The 21,885-nt window shown below is 44.3% G+C and overlaps 1 protein-coding gene across 1 annotated transcript in view; it reads right to left on the bottom strand.

Annotated features, from left to right (window-relative positions):
- The window catches only part of Cryl1 (crystallin lambda 1), a 127,560-nt gene that overhangs the window by 98,708 nt on the left and 6,967 nt on the right, over positions 1-21,885 (bottom strand). Inside the window, exon 2 of the mRNA XM_034499316.2 lies at positions 14,680-14,787. Coding sequence (XP_034355207.1) covers positions 14,680-14,787 — 108 coding nt within the window. The remainder of the gene's footprint in view (positions 1-14,679; positions 14,788-21,885) is intronic.

The raw sequence follows: 21,885 nt of genomic DNA, 5'->3' as shown, positions 1-21,885 counted from the left end.
GAACCAGATACAAACTGTTCCCAGAGACCAGGTGCATGGTGCACACCTGTAATCCCAAATGCTCAGGAGACAGAAGCAGGCGGACTTCTGTCAGTTGGAAGACAGCCAGGGCTACACAATGAAACCCTGTCTCAAATGTGCACGTGCGTGTGCATGCGTGTGTATGTAGAACTGAGACCACACAGGATCCTTCCCCAGACCCATTCTCATAAACTTGTTTTTCCCAGTCAGTCCATAGAATCCACTGTTATGAACGGTGTCACATGTCCTCTTTACAAGGTGTTTCTATGGAGTCACATCTGATATTTATTTGGCTTATTTTGTGCTTTATTGGGCACAGGGGATTGAACTAATTATCACAAAGAAACTTTTCACTAAATTGTGCTGTGCCTAAATATGCTTTTAAAAAACTCTTGGGGTCAGACTCCCAAAGTTTGAAACAACACAACTGAATACTTAGTCATATTGAACTGAACTGCCTTCTTGCCTCCTGCAGACCATTACTCTGCTGGGAGTGGTAATGGCAAAGACCCCTGAATATCTGTATGTGTTTGTGTGTGGTGGTTTAGATAGGAATGCCCTCCCACAGACGCCTGTGTTTGAATACTTGGTCATAAGGAGTGGCACAATTGATAAGTGAGGCCTAGTTGGAGGATGTGTGTCACTATGGCAGCAGGCTTAAGTCTCCTATGCCCAAGCAAGGCCTAGGGTGACACACAGCCTCCTTCTGCTGTCTTTGGATCAAGACATAGAACTCTCTGCTCCTTTTCCAGGACCAGCATGCTGCCACAATGATAATGGACTAAACTCTGAAACTGTAAACCAGCCACAAAAACTGTTTTCCTTTATAAGAGTTGTTGTGGTCATGGTGTCTCTTCACAGCAATAGAACCCTAACTTAGACAGTGTGTGTATATGCTTGTGTAACTGTTTACATATGTATTTGTCCCTGTCAATGTATGTATGCATGCCCAGAGAAACATCCCCAGTTACCTGTCTCCTTTAGCTAAGCCTTGCTTCCTAGAGTTTCCTAAACTTCTCAAAATGGTGCCACATGATGGGAACCAAATATTCAAAACAGAGCTCTGTGGAGAGCATGGAGAGCATTTCATATTTAAAGCATAACGGTCACCAACAGACACGCTATGCTACATCCCATGAACATCCATGGGTTACGCTTTGCTCCTAAGGTTGTAGTCTACAATGTCTGGACAGCTTTCCTGAGCTCTGTGCAAAATGGAGGACTTCCTTTTCTTAACAGGGCTTCCTCTTCTGCCTGTTCTGAGAAATCAGACCCCCAAATCTTCTACCCGAGAAATGTCATGTAATCCTTGACAAAATTACTGGTTCAGCTTCCTGGAATGCCTCTCCACGCAAATGAGTGTTCCCAGAACCTTAAACGTCATCCAATGAAACATCACCCTAAGAAGAACATGCTCCCACTCTCTAAGGTTCATATATAAGCCCATATATCACCCAGGATAAAATGTATGCACACAAGCTGTTCTGTTGACCATCTTCTGCGAGAGACATTTTCTAAAAGAGCTGTAACCCTCAAGAGCTGCACGGCTGGAACCTTCGGAGGACACTTCCTCCCCACAGCACTCACTGCCAGACCAGGATCCTGCTGACCCACCCGTTCAGGCCTTCCCTTCACCCTTTCCCACCCGGTGTACAACAGGGTCCTGACACCCCAAGAGAAGAAGCAGACCATAGAACTTGGTTCCACTCTATCCTTCCTCACCTGACGTGAGGCAGCACCTGGACACCCCAAGGGAAGAAATGAAAAATGGAACCATATCCATGGTCAGGGATAAGTTGTGAACTGACCCAAAGATAGATCTTACAGGCTGCACATCTCAAGGGAACCCATGCCAAGTGGTAACTAAGAGGTCTGCATTAAAACAAACCCACAGGACACAGGACAGGAGCAGCACAGAGAGCCAGCCAGAGGGAGTCACATGATTGTGAACATCATGGGGTTGGGGGAGACCTGCTCAGTGAGACAACCAGCCTAAGAGCTGCAGTGTGTCACCAGAGTAGTCTTTGGACAGTGCAGCTCAGGTGTCCCCTGAACAATGTCCCATTGCAGTCACAGAGATGCATCTGCAGAGATTGCTTCCTGTCCCCCTACCCCCTCAGAATCTTACATTCGGTTCTTCTAGGTAGAGGAATCAGGGCACCTCTGTTCTCTGTAACCTCAAAGAGCCCTGAGCCTGTTTTGCCTGGAGATTAGGCAGACCCCCTGGCTGAGGGGATGCATGGCACATCTGAATTATTCAGTTTTGAGTTAGCAATGTGATTAGTGCAAATTTGATCTGTAGCAATATCTAAGGATTCCACAAAGCTGGACAAAGCCAGCACATAGCCCAGAAATACAACCAGAATAAGAAACATTCACACATCTTAACATCTGTGCAGAGCTACCAAACAGAAACTCACTTTGCTCAGTTAAAAGTTCTGAAATATAGCTCAGTGGTAGAGTGCATGCACGAAGCCCTGGGCTTCACCCCCAGCACAACATGAACAGGATGTAGTAGACACACCTGTGATCTCAGCACACAGGAATGGAAGTCATGAGGGTCAGAAGTTCAAGATCATTCTCAGCTATGTAGTGAGTTTGAGGCCAGTCTGGAATGCACTGTTCAAGACCCTGACTAAAAAAATAAAAATAAATTAAATTAAATTTTAAAGTTAAGTATCAGACATTACAGACTTGTAGGTGAGAGATTTAATATGGTTACTGTCACTTTCCATAATGGTTTTATTTTCAAACTTCAAGAAATAGACCAGGTTAGTGGCACATGACCTTAATCCCAGCACTTAGGAGGCAGAGGCAAGCAGATCTCTGTGAGTTCAAGGCCGGCTTGGTCTATAGAGTGAGTTCTAGGTCAGCCAGGGCTACATAGTAGACCTTGTCTCACCACCGTCTACTACCCACACCAACTGCCACTGAGCCATTAATCCTCTGTTTGCTCTCCTTAAGTGATTACAATAGAAAACTTGCTCCAAGTCATGACCCCGCCTCACACAACCCAGCCTCTACTGAGTTGACAGTATCTTACTTCACTGGTTTATTTTACAGTTCTGAGAACAGAACCCAGGGCCTCCTGTATGCTAGGCAAGCACTGTACTCCCACAGCTGTCCACGGCATCTTAGATGCTCAAGCCCATTTGTTTTATCCTGAAAGGAATTATCAAATATGCTCAAAGGCATCTTCTTCAAGCTTCTAAAGGCCTACCATATGTATTCAATTTTTTCACTCAGCCCAAGCCAATGGACAGCCTTTCTTCCAAAAGCCTAGCACTCAGGAGCCAGATACAGGTGGATCTCTGTGAATTTAAGGCCAGACTGGTCTACAGAGGGATTTTCAGGACATCCAGGGCTACATAGAGAAACCCTGTCATGAAAAAATTTTTTAAAAAAGAAACAAAGAATGACAGGAAGAATGAGAGAGGAGAGAGAGGAGAAGGAGGGGGGAAGAGAGAGAGAGAGAAAGAGAGAGAGAGAGAGAGAGAGAGAGAGAGAGAGAGAGAGAGAGAGAGATCCCTCTTCTGCACTCTTCTGGGATATGTCCCCTCTATGAAGCAGAAAAACAGCAAAAAGCTGCCACAGCCCTTGCAGATCAAACCTGGGACAATGAATCTACAGGAATGTTTTATCTGCAAGGCTCATCCTCCCTGGGCAGGCACTGAACGGACACAGACAAATTCCAGCATTGGAGAGACAGGTGGCCACACCTCACCCCACTGCTGGGAGAGTACTTTGAGAAGTTTGGAGAAGGTTTCAGAATGTCATGCACGTCCCCATGTCCTCTCTAAGCCCATGACTCTATATGTCATTCCCCAAACCTTGCCACTTGCCAGTGTTTCCCTTCATTTAAATTAGTTTTTGGTTTTTGTTGAATATCTTGAAATACATTTTGTCTTGTGCTTTGTAGAGAATATATATAATCGTCTGAAAAATGTGACCATCACTGAGATTCTATACATATTTTTATCAATGCATATTAACTGTATGCATGAGGGTCAGTTAATGCTTCCAAATACGCACTGTGTTCAAAGGCTAAGTCCAACGTTTTCCACCCAGCTCCCACTTCACCACCTGTAGTAATCACTAATCTACATTCAGACTGACATAGTTTCGGCTTCCATGTATGGGAGAACGTGTGGTGTCTACCTGCCTTCCTATGACAGGTTTATTTCACTTAATATAATGACATTACTTCCTTCTTCATGACTGTATAATACTTATCGAGTGTGCACATAAATTTTCCTTAGGCATTCATCATTTTGTGTGCACCTACACAGATTCCATAACTTAGTTACTGAGCATGGTGCCACAGGAAACAGGACAAGCAGGTATCTGTTTGATGTGCTGACTTCACTTCCTTTGGATATATTATGAAAATCAGGATACCTGGATCATATATGGTAGACCTCCAAAGTTTTTTTCAAAAACTGTATTAATTTACATTCCCTCTGACAGTGTATGAGCCCCCTTTCCCCTTATGCCCCAGCCTCTGTTACTGCTTGCCTGTTTGTTTGTAATAGCACTCTGAGATTAAACCCACACACCTCCCACAGGACCACACTAAAAGTGTTAACAAGAACTGCAATATACGGAGTCTACCACTAGATGTCAGGCTAACACTATGATGCAGAATAAAAATATTCATTTGCCAAGCCTGTGGTGTAGGACCAGCACTTGGAAAGCAGAAGTTGGATTAGTTCAGGATCTTCCTCAGACACACAGCAAGTTTGAGGCCTGCCTGGGACACAGGAGACTGTCTCAAAACCTAAAAACATAGAAGAAAAAAAAGGGTATGTAAACAATTATCACTATAAAGTGAAATAAGGGTGTTTTTTTTTTAAACTTAAAAAATTCTTTTTAATTTACATTTATTTATTATTTATTCATTCATCTGGTGTGTGTGCTCATGTGTATGTACATGTGTGGGCATATACATACATGCCACAGTCCTTGTATACCCCATCGGGGCATATGGAGGTCAGAAGACAGGTTGCCAAAATCTGTTCTCTCCTTCCACCATGAGTCACAGGATCAAACTCAGGTGGGCAGGCTCGGCAGCGCCTTTACCAGCTGAGCCATCTCACGGGCCCTTATTTCTGTTTTAGACGGTTTATTGAAAAATCACCAACTAGGGCCAGGTGCTGGTTGTTTACACCTTTAGTGCTAGCACTAGGGAGGCAGAGGCAGGTGATTTCTGAATTCAAGGGCAGCCTGGTCTACAGATTAAGTTCCAGAACAGCCAGGGCTACATGGGGAGACCCTGTCTTGACAAAGAAAGAAAGAAGGATAGAAACCATCAACTAGGGACTCTTGTCTTTAATCCTAGCACTTAGAAGGCAGAAGCAGGCAGATCTCTGTGAGTTCCAGGCCAGCCTGGCCTATGTGGCGAGTTCCAAGACAGTCTGCTCTACACAATGATGCTTTTCTCAAACAAACAAAAAGCACCTGTCTCAATAGGTGAGGACAATGGGGAAGCCGGAGCCCTGGCCCACAGACCAATAGGAAGAAATGCGGCTGCTGTGGGCAAGACGACCCCTTGGAAATTAACCTCCAGAGGCACACCAGACTTCTTTGCCAGCACCCTGCTTTCTAAAACCTCGAGGGCTTTCAGTCAAAGACTATCTGCAGTTTGCCAAGGGCCTTCCACCAAGTAGTCACACCTGCTACCCACTCAGCCACCCAGCCAGCTCTGGGAATCTGGAACATTCTCTGAGAGGCAGCTAAGCTTGAATGTGCTGCCAAAAGACAGAAAAGAGCCTCAGCTTCCCACAGGAAGTCCATGGGTCTGACTGACAGGCAGGAACGGGCCTTCTCACATTCAGTCTTCTCTCTTGGGCTGTGAGAAGGGTCTTCCTTAGAAGCTGGTGTCACCTCTGGGACTCAGAGGCCAGGAAAATGAGAGCTCTGCTTAAGTCCTAGGATAATCAATTTCACCAAAACATACAGTGTAGTGTCAGCCGGCTCATGAAAGTGGCACTTGCTAGTCAGTCAGATGCACAGGGAGACCACTATAGTTTAGATGTCTCCCACAAGGTTCACAGGCTGGAAACTTTCATAACAATGAAAGGTGGCGGGACCTTTAGTAGGTGGGGCCTCCTGAGGTGAAGTCCCACGGATATGAAGTGATGGGTATAGGTTTTGGAGGACTGGGCTAGTCTAGGTGAGACCAAGTTATAAAAAGAACAAGCCCACCCGTCTCTGGTTCCTGTCTTTCCAACTGGCACACCTCCCCCTCCTCTTCCCAAGTCTTCCTACTGTGCGATGCCATTTGTGATGTAACAAAAGGCCCTTCCCAGAGCCTGAATGAATAGAGCTACCCAGTACTGGATCTTCAGCAATAAGAGTGTGAGACGGCGAGTTTCTTCTCTTTATAACATAGACAGTCTCTGATGCTTTGTTACAGCAGTGTGAATCAAAATGCTGAGGCAAGGGTCACACCATTCCTTTTGAAATTTATTTTTAAAAACTGATTCTCTAATTTTTAAAGATGTGTTTATATATATATATATGTGTGTGTGTATATATATATATATATATATATATATATATATAAATGTTCTATCTGCAAGTACACCCACATACCAGAAGAGGGCATCAGATCCCATTATAGATGGTTCTGAGCCACCATTTGGTTGCTGGGAAATAAACTCAGGACCTCTTGGAACAGCCAGTGCTCTTAACTGCTGAGCCATCACTCCATCCCCAATTTTCTAATTCATGCCTGTGCATCCATGCAGGTGTGTGAATGCCAGAGAGGGTGACAGTGTCCTTCTCCCACTCTGCCTTATTTCTTGGAGGCAGGGTCTAGAGCTCTGTTTTTCGTCTAGGCTAGTAAGCCCCTACAGTCCTGTCTCTATACCACCATGGCATGGCGCTAAGGCAGCAGACATGTTCTTGGTGCTTGTTGTATGGGTGTTAGAATGGTGTAGCAAGCTCTCTCAACCATCAATCTGTCTCCCTGGACCCAAGTCACATTTTTTTAAACATGGTATTTTTCAGTATAGCCCTGGCTGTCCTAGACTTGTTATTAGACCAGGCTAACCTCAAACTCAGAGATGCACCTTCCTCCACCTCCCAAGCACTGGGATTAAAGGTGTGTACCAGCATCTCCACCCCAGTTACATCACCAGAACCCATGTCTTTTTCAGCATTTAAGCCCCCTCAGCCACACCCACCTGTCATCATGTCCATACCCAAGCACACAGAGTTTACCAGAAGCCCTGCCCTCAGGATATACAGGAACAGTCACCTGTAGCCCAACCCTGTAGACCAAGTCACACAGTCTTCTGACTCCTCCCCAAGCTTCTCGGATATCAAATCCTCACATGCCAATCAGATCAACTAATGCTATTTCAGTTTAGGTAGGAAAACAAATAAAGGAAATGAAGCAATTGTTTGGACTGCCATGGTGACAGCCAAGTAACCGCAGAATCTGTGAACACCCAGATAACTGGGGTAAATGACCCAGCTGAAGCCACAACGTGGGGCTGTGAACTGCAAACCACCAGGCCTTAGACTACTCCTGGACCCGCACCCTGTGTGTCCTTCTAGTTGATTAGACTGCATCTGTCTCTCCACTGACTTAAACTTTATTTACTATTCATCAATAAAATTAGATAGGTCATCCCACCATGAATGCATCTATGATATCTTATATTTACACTTTTTTAAAAACATATATACTCAGGCAGTGGTGGCCCATGGCTTTAGTCACAGTGCTTGGGAGGCAGAGGCAGGCAGCTCTCTGTGAGTTTGAGTCTAGCCTGGTCTACAGAGCAAGTTCTAGGACAGCCAGGGCTACACAGAGAAACCCTGAAACCATGTCTCAAAACAACCAACCCCCCCCACAAAAAAAAAAAATATATATATATATATATATACACACACATATATATGTGTGTGTATGTATATATAAACACAGACACACACACATACACTTTAAAAACTATATTTACATTTATGCTTTCTGATAATATATCAAATTTTTATATATAGACAATCTATAGAAATATAGTACCTTTTGTCACATGTTATTTTCTCTCCTTTCTTAGAGTTTTACATTCAAAAATCTGTGTTCAAATTTCTCCTTTCCAAATACTCACAATCCGCAAGCTGCAAGTCCCAGCTCCCTGGCAGCCTCGCAGTGCTCCTGCAGTCACTGCCTATTTCTCCTAATGAGGGAGCAGCACTTTAGGCTGTGCGAGCATAGGGTGTATGCATGCTACACACTGAACGCAACAACAGACCCTCTGAAACAAACGTGGGGCTATGTGCTGTACAACACCGTCTGTTTACATAATGTCCCTGTGTGACACAGATTAGGACAGTGAGAGTTCCCCTGGCAGCACAAGGTCAGCAGTCCCCAAACCCTGAAGTCAGTGGTTGCTGACCACAGAAACCCAGACAAGGCAGCCATAGTAGTTCCACCTGTCCATCACGGTCCCTGGGTCCACCATCTTGGCAGGGCTCTTTTTTTTTCTTTCTTTTTTCTTTTTTTCTTTCTTTTTTTTTTAAACATGACCAGGTTGTTTTGTTTTGTTTTGTTTTGTTTTGTTTTGTTTTGTTTTGTTTTGTTTCGTGTTTTGGTTTTGTCTTAACTTTTCAGTTATTCTTTGTGAGTTTCATGTCACCCACCCCAACACTACTTACCACCTGGCCCCTTCATATCTAGCTTCTGCCCTTGCAACCTCCCCCCAAAAGAAAATGAAAACCAAACAAACAAAATTAGCAAAGCCTAAACATCTCATCATAGGAAGCTGTAGTGTGTCACAGTGTGTCCCACAGTATACACCTCTGCCCACACATCATCACTTGTAAAAGTTCATTACAATTAGTTATGGGTCTGGTTCGAGGCCCCTGGCTTCTGCTACATCATCAATACTGTATCCTAACTAGGACTCCTCTCAGATGTCCTGTTGTTGCCCTGTGTCATGGAGATATTGCAGCTCTGGATCTATAGGGCCAGCCCCTTCACAGGCTCCAGCAGTTCACGGATGAGGTAGATGTTGGGGTGGGCCAACTCAAAGCCCTGGGCCCGGGCCTGGGCCTGGGCCTGGGCCTGGGCGGTGGCTGCGTCAGTCGGCCTGGCAGCTCTCCCGACCCCAGACTACCAGGGCGAGCTCTCCAGCACTGCCCTAGCTAGTTCACCCAATGCCACAGCCGGCAAGGGGAAGGGTCAGACCGTGCCATTTGGGGGCTGCTGGTCTAAGCTATATCCCTCCTCTGGGTAGCAGCTGGTACTGGGGAGTTCCCCGAATCACAGTGAGCGACTATGGAGGAAGGTTTCCCAACCGCAAGTGACAGCCTCTTGATGCACGGCGACTTCCAGGCTTCTGCTGAGTCATGGTTAGGAATGGCCCACTGGCCAGGTCCAAGTCCAAAGTAGAGTCGAAAGCCACCTTGTGCTGGCTTGACGCACACATGAATTCCCAGGGCTTGGGAGGCTGAAGCCACCCTGGACTACACAGTGAGACTCAGCCTCAAAACAAACACAAAGTACACCTCAAGGGGCCAACATAAGAGTGCTTGCCTCACACTCAGGAGCCAAAGGTTCAATCGCCAGTTCTTCAAAACAACAGAGAAGAGGGTGTGGGGTCCCAATGGACCAGACACTTACGGCCCACTATTCCAGAGGAGTTTTATTTTGTGACAGTGTCTCATGACCTCAAACTCCTGATCCTCCTGCCTCCACCTCCCACATGCTGGAATCACAGGCATGAACCACTACACCACACCCAATATTCCAGCTGTTATGGCCCAAGGTGTTTAAGAAAACTAACACTCAGTTCCCAAGCAGGAGAATAGACAAATCCAGAAGAATCCAGGTGGAAACAGAGTTTAAGATGGAGTATAGGCCAGGGCATAAAGGAGGCTGGTGAGGTAAAGACAGGAGACCAGGGTCACCAGGAGATCAGGGTCACCAGGAGATCAGGGTCACCAGGAGACCAGGGTCACCTGCGGGGCATGAGTTTGGAAATAGCCACTGTCTAGGAGCCAGGACAGGGCAGCTGCTTTGCTTTGTTTCAGAGATCACTTCCAGTGGCTTATTAACTCCTGAACCATCTAAAAAAAAAAAAAAAAAAAAAAAAACAACTGAGGGTTTTGCAGAGAGAGAGAGAGATGAGTCCCTGTGACCAGAGAGTGGAGAAAGGTAGGTGACAGAGATGCACCCAAAGACAGTGGTCACAGACCAGGACTTGAGCCACACAAGACAGCCAGTTCACACCTGAGTTGGTTGGGGTGGGCAGTCAAATGATGACCCCACAGCCTGCACCAGGGTGTGCTAGACTCTGGAGGACTTACAGAAATGCACCAAGCTATAAATCCTAAGAAACAACCCACGTAGATCTACAGGCACTGTTGGTTCTTTGCTCACTGGGTTCCAGTTTATCTGCTTAAAGTGTTTCCTTCCCTCTGAAGGGCTTTGAGACCCAACACCTGCCTGGCACCAGGCAACACAAAGAAGAAGCAGAGCAGTATGGGCAAGGCCTCTCCCCATTAGATGCTGCCATCCACCTGGGCCAGGAACAAGTTTCTCACTGTGCTCCCAGCTAGGAAAAGGGCAGGTGATATTTTTTTTCCATGTACTAAGAGCTCCTGTCACATGGTATGAGTTATGGAAATAACTTCTTTAACATCTTGTTTTGGGTTTTTTTGAGCTAGGGTCTCATTCTGTGACCCAGCCTAACCTGGAATTTACAGCAATCCTCCTGCCTCAGCTTCCAAGTTCTGAAGTTACAGATATGAGCCGCTATGCCTAGCTTCTAATTTCTCTATTTTTTAAGTCAAATTTTTCTATTCTATATTTGTTTTCACACTTTCCAAATCAATGTGTTCTATTTCTACCATTTAAGATTGGCAATATTTAAGAGTGGCAGTACACACCTATAATCCCAGAACTTTGTAGAAAGAGGTGGAAAGGTTGTAAATTCCAGGATAGCTTGGGCTACATAACAAGTTTAAGGCCAGTCTGAGAGACAAACAGATACCATCTTCGAAAATACAGAGGAAGCGTGTAGCTCAGGAGCATACCCTAGGGGCAATCTAACATACATAGGATGTTCTAAGACTATCAAAAATAAGTGTGTGTATGGTGAGTGTGTGATGTGTGTGTATGTGATGTATCTGTATGTGTGTATGATATGTCTGTGTGTGTGATTGTGTGTGTGTATGTGATATGGGGTGTGTCTGTGATTGTGTGACATGTGTGTTTTGTGAGTGTAAGTTCCTGAAGAGGCCAGAAGAGAGGTTGAGTGCCCTGGAGCTAGAGTTACATGCTGTTGTCAGCTGTCTGAGATGGGCACTCTGAACACAGGTGTTCTTCAAGAACAGCAAGTGCTCTTAACCGGTGAGCCAGCTTGCCAGGAACTGCTCATAATTTCCTGCTGTAGAATTTTCAGAAAAATCAGAATAAAGCCAGAACCAATAACACACTCTTGTGACCCCAAGAATTGGGGCTAGGGATCAGAAAACTAGAAGCCTAAAACCTTCAAGGGTACATAAAGAATTCAGGGCCACCCTGGACTACATGAGATCCTGTCTCAGAAAACAAAGACTCAAAATGTGGAGAGTAAGCCAAATCACGGTGTGGGACCAATGGCTGGGGGAGGGGTCTGTGAAAAATATTATCAGAGCAAAAAACGCAAGAAAGAAAAGGAGTGTCTCCAGGAGAGCTCTCTTCTGAGGATCTAAGATGCTAGGCATCTTGTCTTACTTACATCTGTAGTAGAGGTGTGGGAATCTTAGGAGAAGAACTGTTTTGAGGCAAGCCTGGGCTACATGGGTTCTAGGTCATCTAGACATTAGCATAAGGCCCTTCTAAAACCTACTAACACCTAGAACCTTTTCTATTCTAGACTCTGAGACAAAAAATGTCATCCACAGTGGCTAACAAAACTTGTGTGACACTGAAAACTGAGAACCACTGTAAACAAAATGCAAAAATTGAACCTAATAGTGCCTCTACCTCCTGCAGTGGTCACACCCCATAAACCTGTCAGGTAAACACCGTGAATACTGGGGCCACAAATGATTCTGATCCATCATTTTTACTGCAGAATGCTTCCAGTACATTAGCTTCTGACAGTTTCAGGTGACTTGCAGCCAACAGCAACACAAGTTAATGTCACTCAGCTTCAGGGCCACCAACCACAAACACAATCACCAGAAATCTAGTGACAAGCCTAAGCCTGCTGAAAAACTGTCACCATCCAAGGAAAGATACAACAGCAAGGCACACAACCACCACACCCGAGGAGGAGATATTATAGGGCAAGCGCCTGTGCTCCTACACTCAGCAATCAGACTATTGATACAATGGAGATGAAAGTTCCCTGGGAACCTTACACTGCGGCCAGGAAAGGGCTGAAGCCCTGACGCCAGCCCAGGGAGGAACTTGGCTCCCAGAAGTGATGTCATCATTCTTCTAGGTCAACAGGCCACCTTGTAGGACCAGAAGCTAGACAAGAAAGGTTCAGTGGTGGATGGGACCACACCTACACCAGGACTGCTCAGTTATGCATAACAATTCCCTCTGTTTAAACCTAAGCCTTGTGTTAGGATCCCAAACATGCAGGTCACTAGACGCTTTTTATTTGTTCCTCCTCCCCAGGTGGTCACACTGAATAAATCTCCTTTCTCTGCTTTTCACTATAACATGTGCATTACTGAGCCTAGGTTGTTGGGCAGCCGAACCCAGGCTTTAACCCTAAAGCCTCTGGTAATGGACGATTTTACCAGCTACCATTTCCAAAGCAAGGTCTGCAAAGTTCTTATATAAACTACTGAGTATGGGAATAGAAGGTGACTGGGATAAAACACTGCTGCTGCTCCTCCCATCCCCAGGTTCTGCAACCTCAGACCCACCCAAGTGCAGACAGAAATAATCGGAAAATAGTTTTCATCTGTATAGAACACGCACAGGCTGTTTTCTTGTCATTGTCCCTAAACAATGAGCATGACTTCTGCCATAGCATTTCATTGCACTGGAATCATGCGCCCATCTCAAGATGACAGAAAGGCTATGGGGGTCAGGGAGGGTAGGTTCAATATTGATGCTATGCTATATTTCTACAAGGGACTTGGGCATCTGTAGATTCTGGTGAGGGGTGTACTAATATAGTTAAATATTCTCTGAAGACTTCTACTCCCAGATATGTGGTGGAACAAATTTCTGAAAAGTCACTTTACAAAGTCTTTACATGGGATTTTGAGCAAGAATTATTATGCACCTGGGAGGCACCACAAATAAAAATCTTTAGGGCTTGCCCCTTAACCAAAAGCATGTTTTTGATAGAAAGAAGGAAAGAAATTGGGTCTACTTAACAGTAGAGCAGCTCATGTTCACACATACAGGACCTTGGATTCCATCGTCAGCACCAAAGGAAGGACTGAATATACAGATGGCAAAAAATCATGGGGAAAGTTGACCCATGTCACATGCCATCAGCAGACCAAAACCAAGATAATACCATTAGACACATATTGTGACTCACTAAGACCCAGAACACTGGCTGTACCTAGTGCTGGCTCAGGTACAGAGCACCGAGAATTCCAACTTATTCCTGGGAAGCGTGCAAGACAGTACAGCCACTTCGTAAGTTAGTGCGGTCACTCTTTATAAAGCTGAATATATTTTTGCCATTTAATCCAGAAAAGTTATGATCTTTGGTATTTATTCAAAGGAGTTGAAACATGTCTACACTAATCTGCACATGAATATTTTATAGCATCTTTATTTATATTTTCTAAAACTCGCTTCCAAGCATGAATAAATAGTTCATTCTTCACTCGTCAGGAAATGAATGAATAGCCCAGGCAATGGACTATTATTCAGTGTTGAGATGTGATAGGCCATTAAGACATGAGGGAAGTTTAAATGCACATTGCTAAGTGAAAGATGTCACTTGGAAAAAGCTACAAACTGCCCAAGCCCAACTATACAACATTCTCAAAAAAAAATAAAACCTAATTATGGAGACAATAAAAATAGCAGTGGTTGCCAGGGAAAGGTAATGAACAGGCAGAGCACAGAGTATGTTCAGGCAGTAGAACTGTTTGGTATGGCCCTATACCAGTGGTTACACCACACATGAGAGCAGCAACTCACAGAATACACAACACCAGGACAGAACCTTAATGTCAGCCAATGGCTCAGGGGGACACTGATATATCAAGGTAGTTCGACTGATTGTAACAAATTACTAGTGGGAGAAAAATGTTGAAGGTGGGAAGCATTGACTTTTGGGAAGTTTGGGGTATTTAAGCAGCAGCCCAGTTTTGCAGTGAGTTTAAAACTTCTCTAAAAGCTTAAAGCTAGGGCTGCCAGCATAACTGCCACCCTGACAGACATTTAAATAACTACTGAGGCTCCACATGAGATTGAAGGCTAACTCACATTTGGCTCCTCCATTCCTCCCTCACAGGCCAGTGCAAGGCTCTCTTCACAATAAGAGTCCCTTCACTGGTTGGGACTCATGTTCTTTCTGTGCCAGAGAACCTTAAACCTGACCTTTATTGTCTCAGTTACTGCAAAGGCTGTCCCGTGAAAAATGGGCAACTACAGTCACAGCCTGGAGGACCGGATGAGTGGGAGGAAGTGAGAGGAGCAGGGCCATCCTTACCTCCAGATGCGTGAATCATGCCTACCTGATGTTTTCCAGGGCCTTTGTTATCTGCTGTTGCTCAATGTCATAGAGTTTCACCTTGAGGCCTCCACTGGCAAACAGCATAGCCCAGCTCCGACCAATGAGTCCGCTAGGGAGAAGAGCCAAAAAGGATTCAGGTCATTAATCCTTCCCATCACTCTTCACGCTCATAGAGCAGCTGTAAAGATTACACGACAGCCCACTCTTTTATGGGGGGGGTGGTAGGAGTTCGGTATACAGTTTCTCTATGTAGTCCAGGCTATCCTGTAACTCACTCATCCTATAAACCAGGCTAACTTCAAGCTCAGAGATCCACCTGCCTCTGCCTCCAGAATGCTGGAATTAAAGGTATGCATGCCACCGCCTGCCACAAGATCCCATTCTTACAACATTTAATAAATAACTGAAACGTCTGCATCTTGATAATATGATCTCTTAAACCATTGCCCACTTCCTCCTGTATTGGGCATGTGCAGGGACAAAGCTGCATCTGGACTGCACACAGAGGTGTTCCTTATCATCTTTTTTAAACAGTACGGTGTGACACCTGTTTACACAGCCCTTATGTTGGATTGAGTGGCACAAGAAATCTAAAAGAATTTGAAAGTAAGATGTGTGTCACCTCTCTGCAAATGCTACCACTAGTACTATCATAAGATACTTGAGCATCTATGTTGATACCCTCTGGGGACCTTAGAACCTGTTACTCCAGAATACTGAGAGACAACTGCATCTTCTCTATCCACCCTCCACCCCAGGTAATGGCCGCCACCATCATCACATTTGATCATGGAATAAGTGCCAGACATCATAAGACACTTTGCAGGTCTCGTCTCTGTTAATATTTACAATAACCCTAGACAGTAGATGCCATCGATTTCTCTTGTATTTGAGGAAAAGAAGGCATCAAGGGATTAATGCCAGCCTGGCTGCTTGTGCTGTGACTAGGAGATGAAGCCAAGAATCTGACGCAAGAGCCCTTACTCTTTTTTTAGGTTTTTGTCTTGGTTTTATAAAGAAGAGTTGGGCTTTTATCATAAGATGTTTTTAAAATACACTCCAAGCATGTGAGTTAAGAGAAAGAGAGGTACTAAGAAAGATACACCAGAGAACTTCCCTAAGAAGGGAAAACCCCAAGGTCTAACTTCTATTTTCCTGCTTCCAGACAAGGTCTCCTGTAACAATCTAGGCTGGCCAGAGAGCTGAAGAAAACCTTGAACTGATTCCTTGGCTTCTACCTCTGGAATGCTGGGATTTCAGGCGTGTGCCGCCACCCCAGTTTATACAGTATTAAGCAAAGCCACAGTTTCTTCTGTGCTAGGCTGCACTCTACCAGATGAGCTTAGACTGGAGCAACCATCTTTACTCTGCATTCTACCCTCCCTTACAGACTTACTGTAGAAGACAGCAGAACAAAAACATCAGTTTCCAAAGGACTAAAAACAAAATTATAAAACACATCTGGGAGCATGGCACACATATAAAAACCTCTTATCCCAGAAGTAAGGGGCCAAGAAAATCCTGAGTTCAGGGCCAACATGGACTACGTACATAGTAAGATATGCATCCAAAGAAAGTCTAGAACACTCCCAGGGTCCAAACTGGTTTCTAATCTCATTCTTTAATCAAAGGAAACAGGACATCTTGGAGAAATGAATGGTTCTCGGACTGAGCAAGCAAGATAAAAAATGACCCCGGAGCATTGTGCAGCAGCAGAGAGCCAGGAAGTGCTAAAGTTGATGCCTGCCAGGCCCAGCATGTCAAAGGGACACATCCACCCATTAAGAGAGTGCTCAGTAGCCAAGGCTATGAAATCCAATTTTCATTACATAGAAATGAATAAATAAATAAAATTACCCTGCAGAAGAATTCCAATCATTTTATGCAGCCATACCATTCTTAGAGACATGCAGTCTCACTCTTTGATGACTGCTCTTGGTTGTCAATTTGACTGTATCTTAAATAACTAAAACCCAAGAAGTCCTGTGAGGACTTTTCCTTAATTGAATCACTAAGTGGGAACACACACCTTTAATCCAGATCTTAGAGGTGGGAAAAATCCACCTCTAATCTTGGCCATGCCTTCTGCTGGTATCCCATACAAAGGACATGTATGTTCTTTGCCTGCTTGCCATTCCTACTCATTGGTAAGTCCATTCCTTCACCGGCATTAGAGCCTACTTCTTCAGGATCCTGGTACATATGAAGACCAGCTGAGACATCCAGTCTCATGGACAAAACAACTACTAGACTCTTGGATGTTCCACTGGGAGACAGTCATTGTCGGACTAGCTGGGCCACAGCTCGTAAGCCACTCCAAAAAACTATATAGATATGATATAATATTATATATAACATATATTTCCATATATTATATAATATATAAACAATATAATGTATATTCATTTGTATAATATATATGTATATATATTCATTCTATTAGATCTGAACCCTGACTAATACACCCCCCATCTACCCCAAAATGTAGTTTAAGTAGAGTCACTCTCAAAAGTACAGAAAGGAAGGAAACAGGGAGTAACTCAGCCTTGGAGAAACCTGGCAAACATGACCTCAGCAGGTATGCAAGGTCACTGTCAATCACAGTAAGTCAGCTCACTGTGCACTCCCTTGATATGCTGCAATGAGAATGACCCTTGACCTCTGAGCACTTCCCCCACGGCCTCGGTCTAATCAGGAGCAAAATATTAGGAGAATAAACAAAATTCAACTTCCTGCCTGGTGTTCTTCAAAATTGTCAAGGTCACCAAGAACAAGGAATGTCTCAGAAACTGTCACAATACAGAAACAACCAATGAAGTAATTGAGGAATTACCTCCAGGTCTTCCTGCCCCTGTCCTAGTGGGTGGCTATGTTCATTATCTAAAATGGTACAGCATTTGCTCAGAACCTTCACCCATCCTTCCACATCTGTAGACCCCACCTTGGTCATCTATAAATGACTTATACAACTAAAACAATGAAAACGCTACTGTGCAGGAATGTCAGATTACATTGTTTACACCCCTGATGCTGCAACCCTTTAATACAGTTCCTCATGTTGTTGTGACCTGCCCAGCCATAAAATTCCTCCATTGCTACTTCATAAGTGTAATTTTGCAACTGTTATATGTCATAAGTCAAATATCTGTGTTTTCTGGTGGTCTTAGGCAACCCCTGTGAAAGAGTCATTCAACCCCAAAGGGGCCGAGGCCCATAAGTTCAGAACCACTGGTTTAGAAGGTAACCACAGGAAAAAGTCTTAATGCACACATTAAGTCAGGTACTTTTTTATCAGTTATTTTCAGTCCATGTTTGGTTAAATCTCCAGATATGGAGCCCAAGGACACAGAAGTGTCAAGGCAGTCACCCCCTGGGACCAGTTCTAGGCAAACTCCCTTGTTAGATGATCTTCCAGGTGCAGGCAGGCATAAGAGTGGCTGACAGTGCCCAGAAGAAAATGACATGCCCAAGCAGGACCTTGCTCTATCTTAATCTGAGAACTGGGAGGTTCACTAGATGGCAACTGGCTCTTTCTGGCACTTATCTCAGCATGCAGAACATTTCAGGTAGCTTTGTTTAGGGAAGCGGAGAAAATGTTAAGACTTTCCGCTGATGAACTCCACGCTCTGGGAACCTTTGTAATCTTGGCACATCGTACAGTAGAGCTTGATAAGTGTTAGTTATTGACAACAACGGGGGGGAAAAAAGCTGACATACGCTAGTGACCAACTCTAGATAAAGGTCAGTGGCACTTCCTATGAGGTTAACACAAGAGCAACAGCAGTTTGCTGGAGATACACAGAGTGCCGGCTTGCCAGCTATGTGCCAGGAACCACTCCAGCTCGGAGCTTACAGCGGGCGGAAGACAGCCAACTAACGGAAGTGCTAAGACAGAGGAAGTAGGACCTTGAGTAGGAAGTGGTAGGAACAGGGAGGGAAATCTGAAAGCACCATCAGCAACTATCTGTTAGTTGCAGGAGGTGAGGGGCCAAACCTGAAGGTGTCTAGAAGAAATGTCCCCGGCAGAGCTGGAGTGTGTTTGCAGGTCCAGGTGGACAGGTCGGCACCACTACCACGGAAGTGTTAGGAAAGAGAGGCAGAGGATGAGTTCAGAGAGCAGAGGGCAGAGGGGTGATCTCATTAAATATAGAGCATCTCAGAGGCCACAGCAGGATTTAGGCTTTTAATCTGAGTGTGCTGGGTAGCTAATGAAAGGTTTTAGATTACAGACATGAACAGACTGGTTTTAAAAGTTTAAAAGGAGCAGTCTGGAGCCAGGCATGGTCTTGCATACCAGCACTCAGGAGGCTGTCAAAAGGATTTTGAGTTTAAAGGTATTCTTGGCTATACAGGAGGATCCTGTTTGTGTGTGTGCGCGCACACAATGGATGCTACACTGTGTGCTAAGACACTTAACTGGAATGTGTCGATGGATGGTTGTATTTAGGGCATTTTCTACTCCTGATATGTTTACCTTAAGATGGATTTATCAACATGGCTCTGTCACAAGTCATGAAATGTCTTACTTGGGCAAACATAGGAGTAAGGAGTGCAGAGGCTATTACAGGACGTGGTGGTGTGTGTGAACAAAAGTGGCAGGGGGATGAAAAGTAGACAACTGAGTTCATGATTTATATCTTAATAATTGCTGGTGGACCATATGATATGGGGAAAAAAAGCAAGGCCAAATTATGTTCCAAGAAAGAGTGAGATGTCATTAAGTCTGTTGGTGAAGACTTTAGGAAACAATTAGGAGTTCAGTGAAGGATATTTTTAAGTGGGAAGCAGATATCAAAGAGGTATGGGGCTAGCAGGATAGGAACTAGGTTCAGAGTCAAGGCCTGGCCTAAGATGTCAATGTGGGCATTACTGTATGGACATTTCTAAGAGGGGGTTAATGAGATCCCCAGGAAAGTGAAGATTGACACAGAAAGCAAAGGTTTGGGCTTTGAGACAGTACAACTTTCTTCCTTTCTTCCTCTCTTCCTCTCTTCCCCTCTCTCTCTCTCTCTCTCTCTCTCTCTCTCTTTCTCTCTCTTTCTCTCTCTCTCTCTTGTTTTGTTTGTTTGTTTGTTTGAGATAGGATATCATTATATAGCCCTGGCTGGCCCGGTTGTGTAACCAGCAGAATGTTCCAATTCTAGTGGGGAAGTTCAGGGCTGGCCAGATAACTCAAGTACAAGTGGCTGTACACATGCCTGCCCACCTGAGCTCAATCCTAGATTCCCTAAGGTGGCAGAAGAGAACTGACTGCTAAGAATTGTCCTCTGACCCCCACATATTCCCTGTAGCATGAGCAAGTGCTCTAGATAGCTGGATGGATGGATGGATGGATGGATGGATAGATAGATGATAGATAATAGACAAATAATAGATGGATAGATGATAGAAACATAGGTGGTGGATGGATGGATACATATAGAGATGATAGAAGTAGATGTATAAATGATGGATGGATAATTGATTGATAGATAACAGATATATAGATGATAGATAGTAATAGCAGGATAGATAGATAGATAGATAGATAGATAACCAAAAGAGAAGACAGCACCTGTGATCTGTAATCACAATGCACTGATCAGGTTCAGATTTGGGATGACACTCAAGTCATTGGGTTTATCTGGATAACTGGGGATGTGGATCAAGGTAAGGGCAGTCTTAGAGGTCTGGTGTCAAGAGGAGTCTGCCAGGGAAAGGCAAGGCAAAAGAAGCCTCGGGATATAACAACTAGTGTCTCAGGAACTGAAGGATTAGGTAGGCATATATTTGGCAATGTCTCAGCTGTGGGAGATCTGACTCCATGTTCTACATTATCAGAATCACCTATAATTAATATAAGATGTGTTTTATATATATACAAATTTTAATCAAACTCATAGAGCTCTAGATGTGTACTGATCAATATGTTAGACTTTAGCCATGTGTAGCTATTAAAAATTAGATTATAGTCAAGTAAATGTTAAAGTTCCATTGGTGAGCAGAATGGAACACAGTTCAAGTACTCAATGTCCACGTGTCTCAGTGGCTACCAGGTTGGACAGCACAGTTGGACAGACGCCTCTCCACAGGTCAGACATTGGGAGAACTCACATCTGTTCTGAACATGCTGACTTTCCTTGGTCATTACTTCCTAAACAATAAACAAGCATTCACATGCCATTTACACCATATTAAGTGGGGCATAAAGACAGGGAAAATCGGGGGGACATGGGAAGGGAATGGACTCCTTGACCAGAATCTGGCTGAAGTCTTTCACCAGCTATGAGTTACAACAATAACACCTGCTGTGAAGCTTCTTTGCATAGAGACAATATTCCTTTTTTTTTTCTTTCTTTCTTTTCTTAAAAATTTATTTATTTAATACAAGTACACTGACATTGTCTTCAGATGCACCAGAAGAGGGCATCAGATTCCATTACAGACAGTTGTGAGCCACCACGTGGTTGCTGGGAATTGAACTCAGAATCTCTGGAAGAGCAGTCAGTGTTCTTATCCACTGAGCCACCTCTCCAGCCCTGACAATATTCCTTTTATACAAAGGTTTCTTAAAAAGAATTTTAAAAGAGCAAAGAGCCATATTTAAGGACTATGAGTATACAGTCTTACTCCCATATGTAAAATACAAATTTCTGGGAATGTCAAAAGTCAGTATAAAGCATGCATTAGCTCTCAACCTTTGTGGCCTATAGTTCTAGCTTACTAGCTGTAATTCTACCTAATGTACCTCAGAAACTGCCCTATGATCTCACTGACGTTCATTAGCGACCCTTTGGGATGTATCTTCAGAAGCCACCAAAATCTTTTTTATATAATATAATAAGATAAAACACATCAGAATTGCACAAAGCAAACAAACAGAAGGAAACGAGCCTCAGACACAGCACAAGAAACAGAGACCCATGTGTTCACACACTCAGGGTTCCTACAGAAACACTAAACTGAAAACCTGCAGTAATATACCTGCACAGGGCATGGTGGAGATCCGTGCAGGTCCTGGGTAGGCTGCCTCAGTCTCTGTGAGTTCATATGAGCTTTGATCATGTCTATTTAGGAGGCCTTGTTCTTGATGTCTCCATCCCCTCTGGCTCTTACATTCTTTCTGCCTCCTCTCCTGCAGGGTTCCCTTAGTCTTGAGGGGAGAGATTTGATGGAGACATCTTGTTTAGGGCCAAGTGTCCCAAGGTCTCTCACTCTTCATGTCTGG

The sequence above is a fragment of the Arvicanthis niloticus genome, chromosome 3 (genome assembly GCF_011762505.2).
Source record: "Arvicanthis niloticus isolate mArvNil1 chromosome 3, mArvNil1.pat.X, whole genome shotgun sequence".
Taxonomy (NCBI): Eukaryota; Metazoa; Chordata; class Mammalia; order Rodentia; family Muridae; genus Arvicanthis; species Arvicanthis niloticus.
Note: the sequence above shows the minus strand (reverse complement) of the source record. Positions and strands in the feature narration are given on the sequence as shown.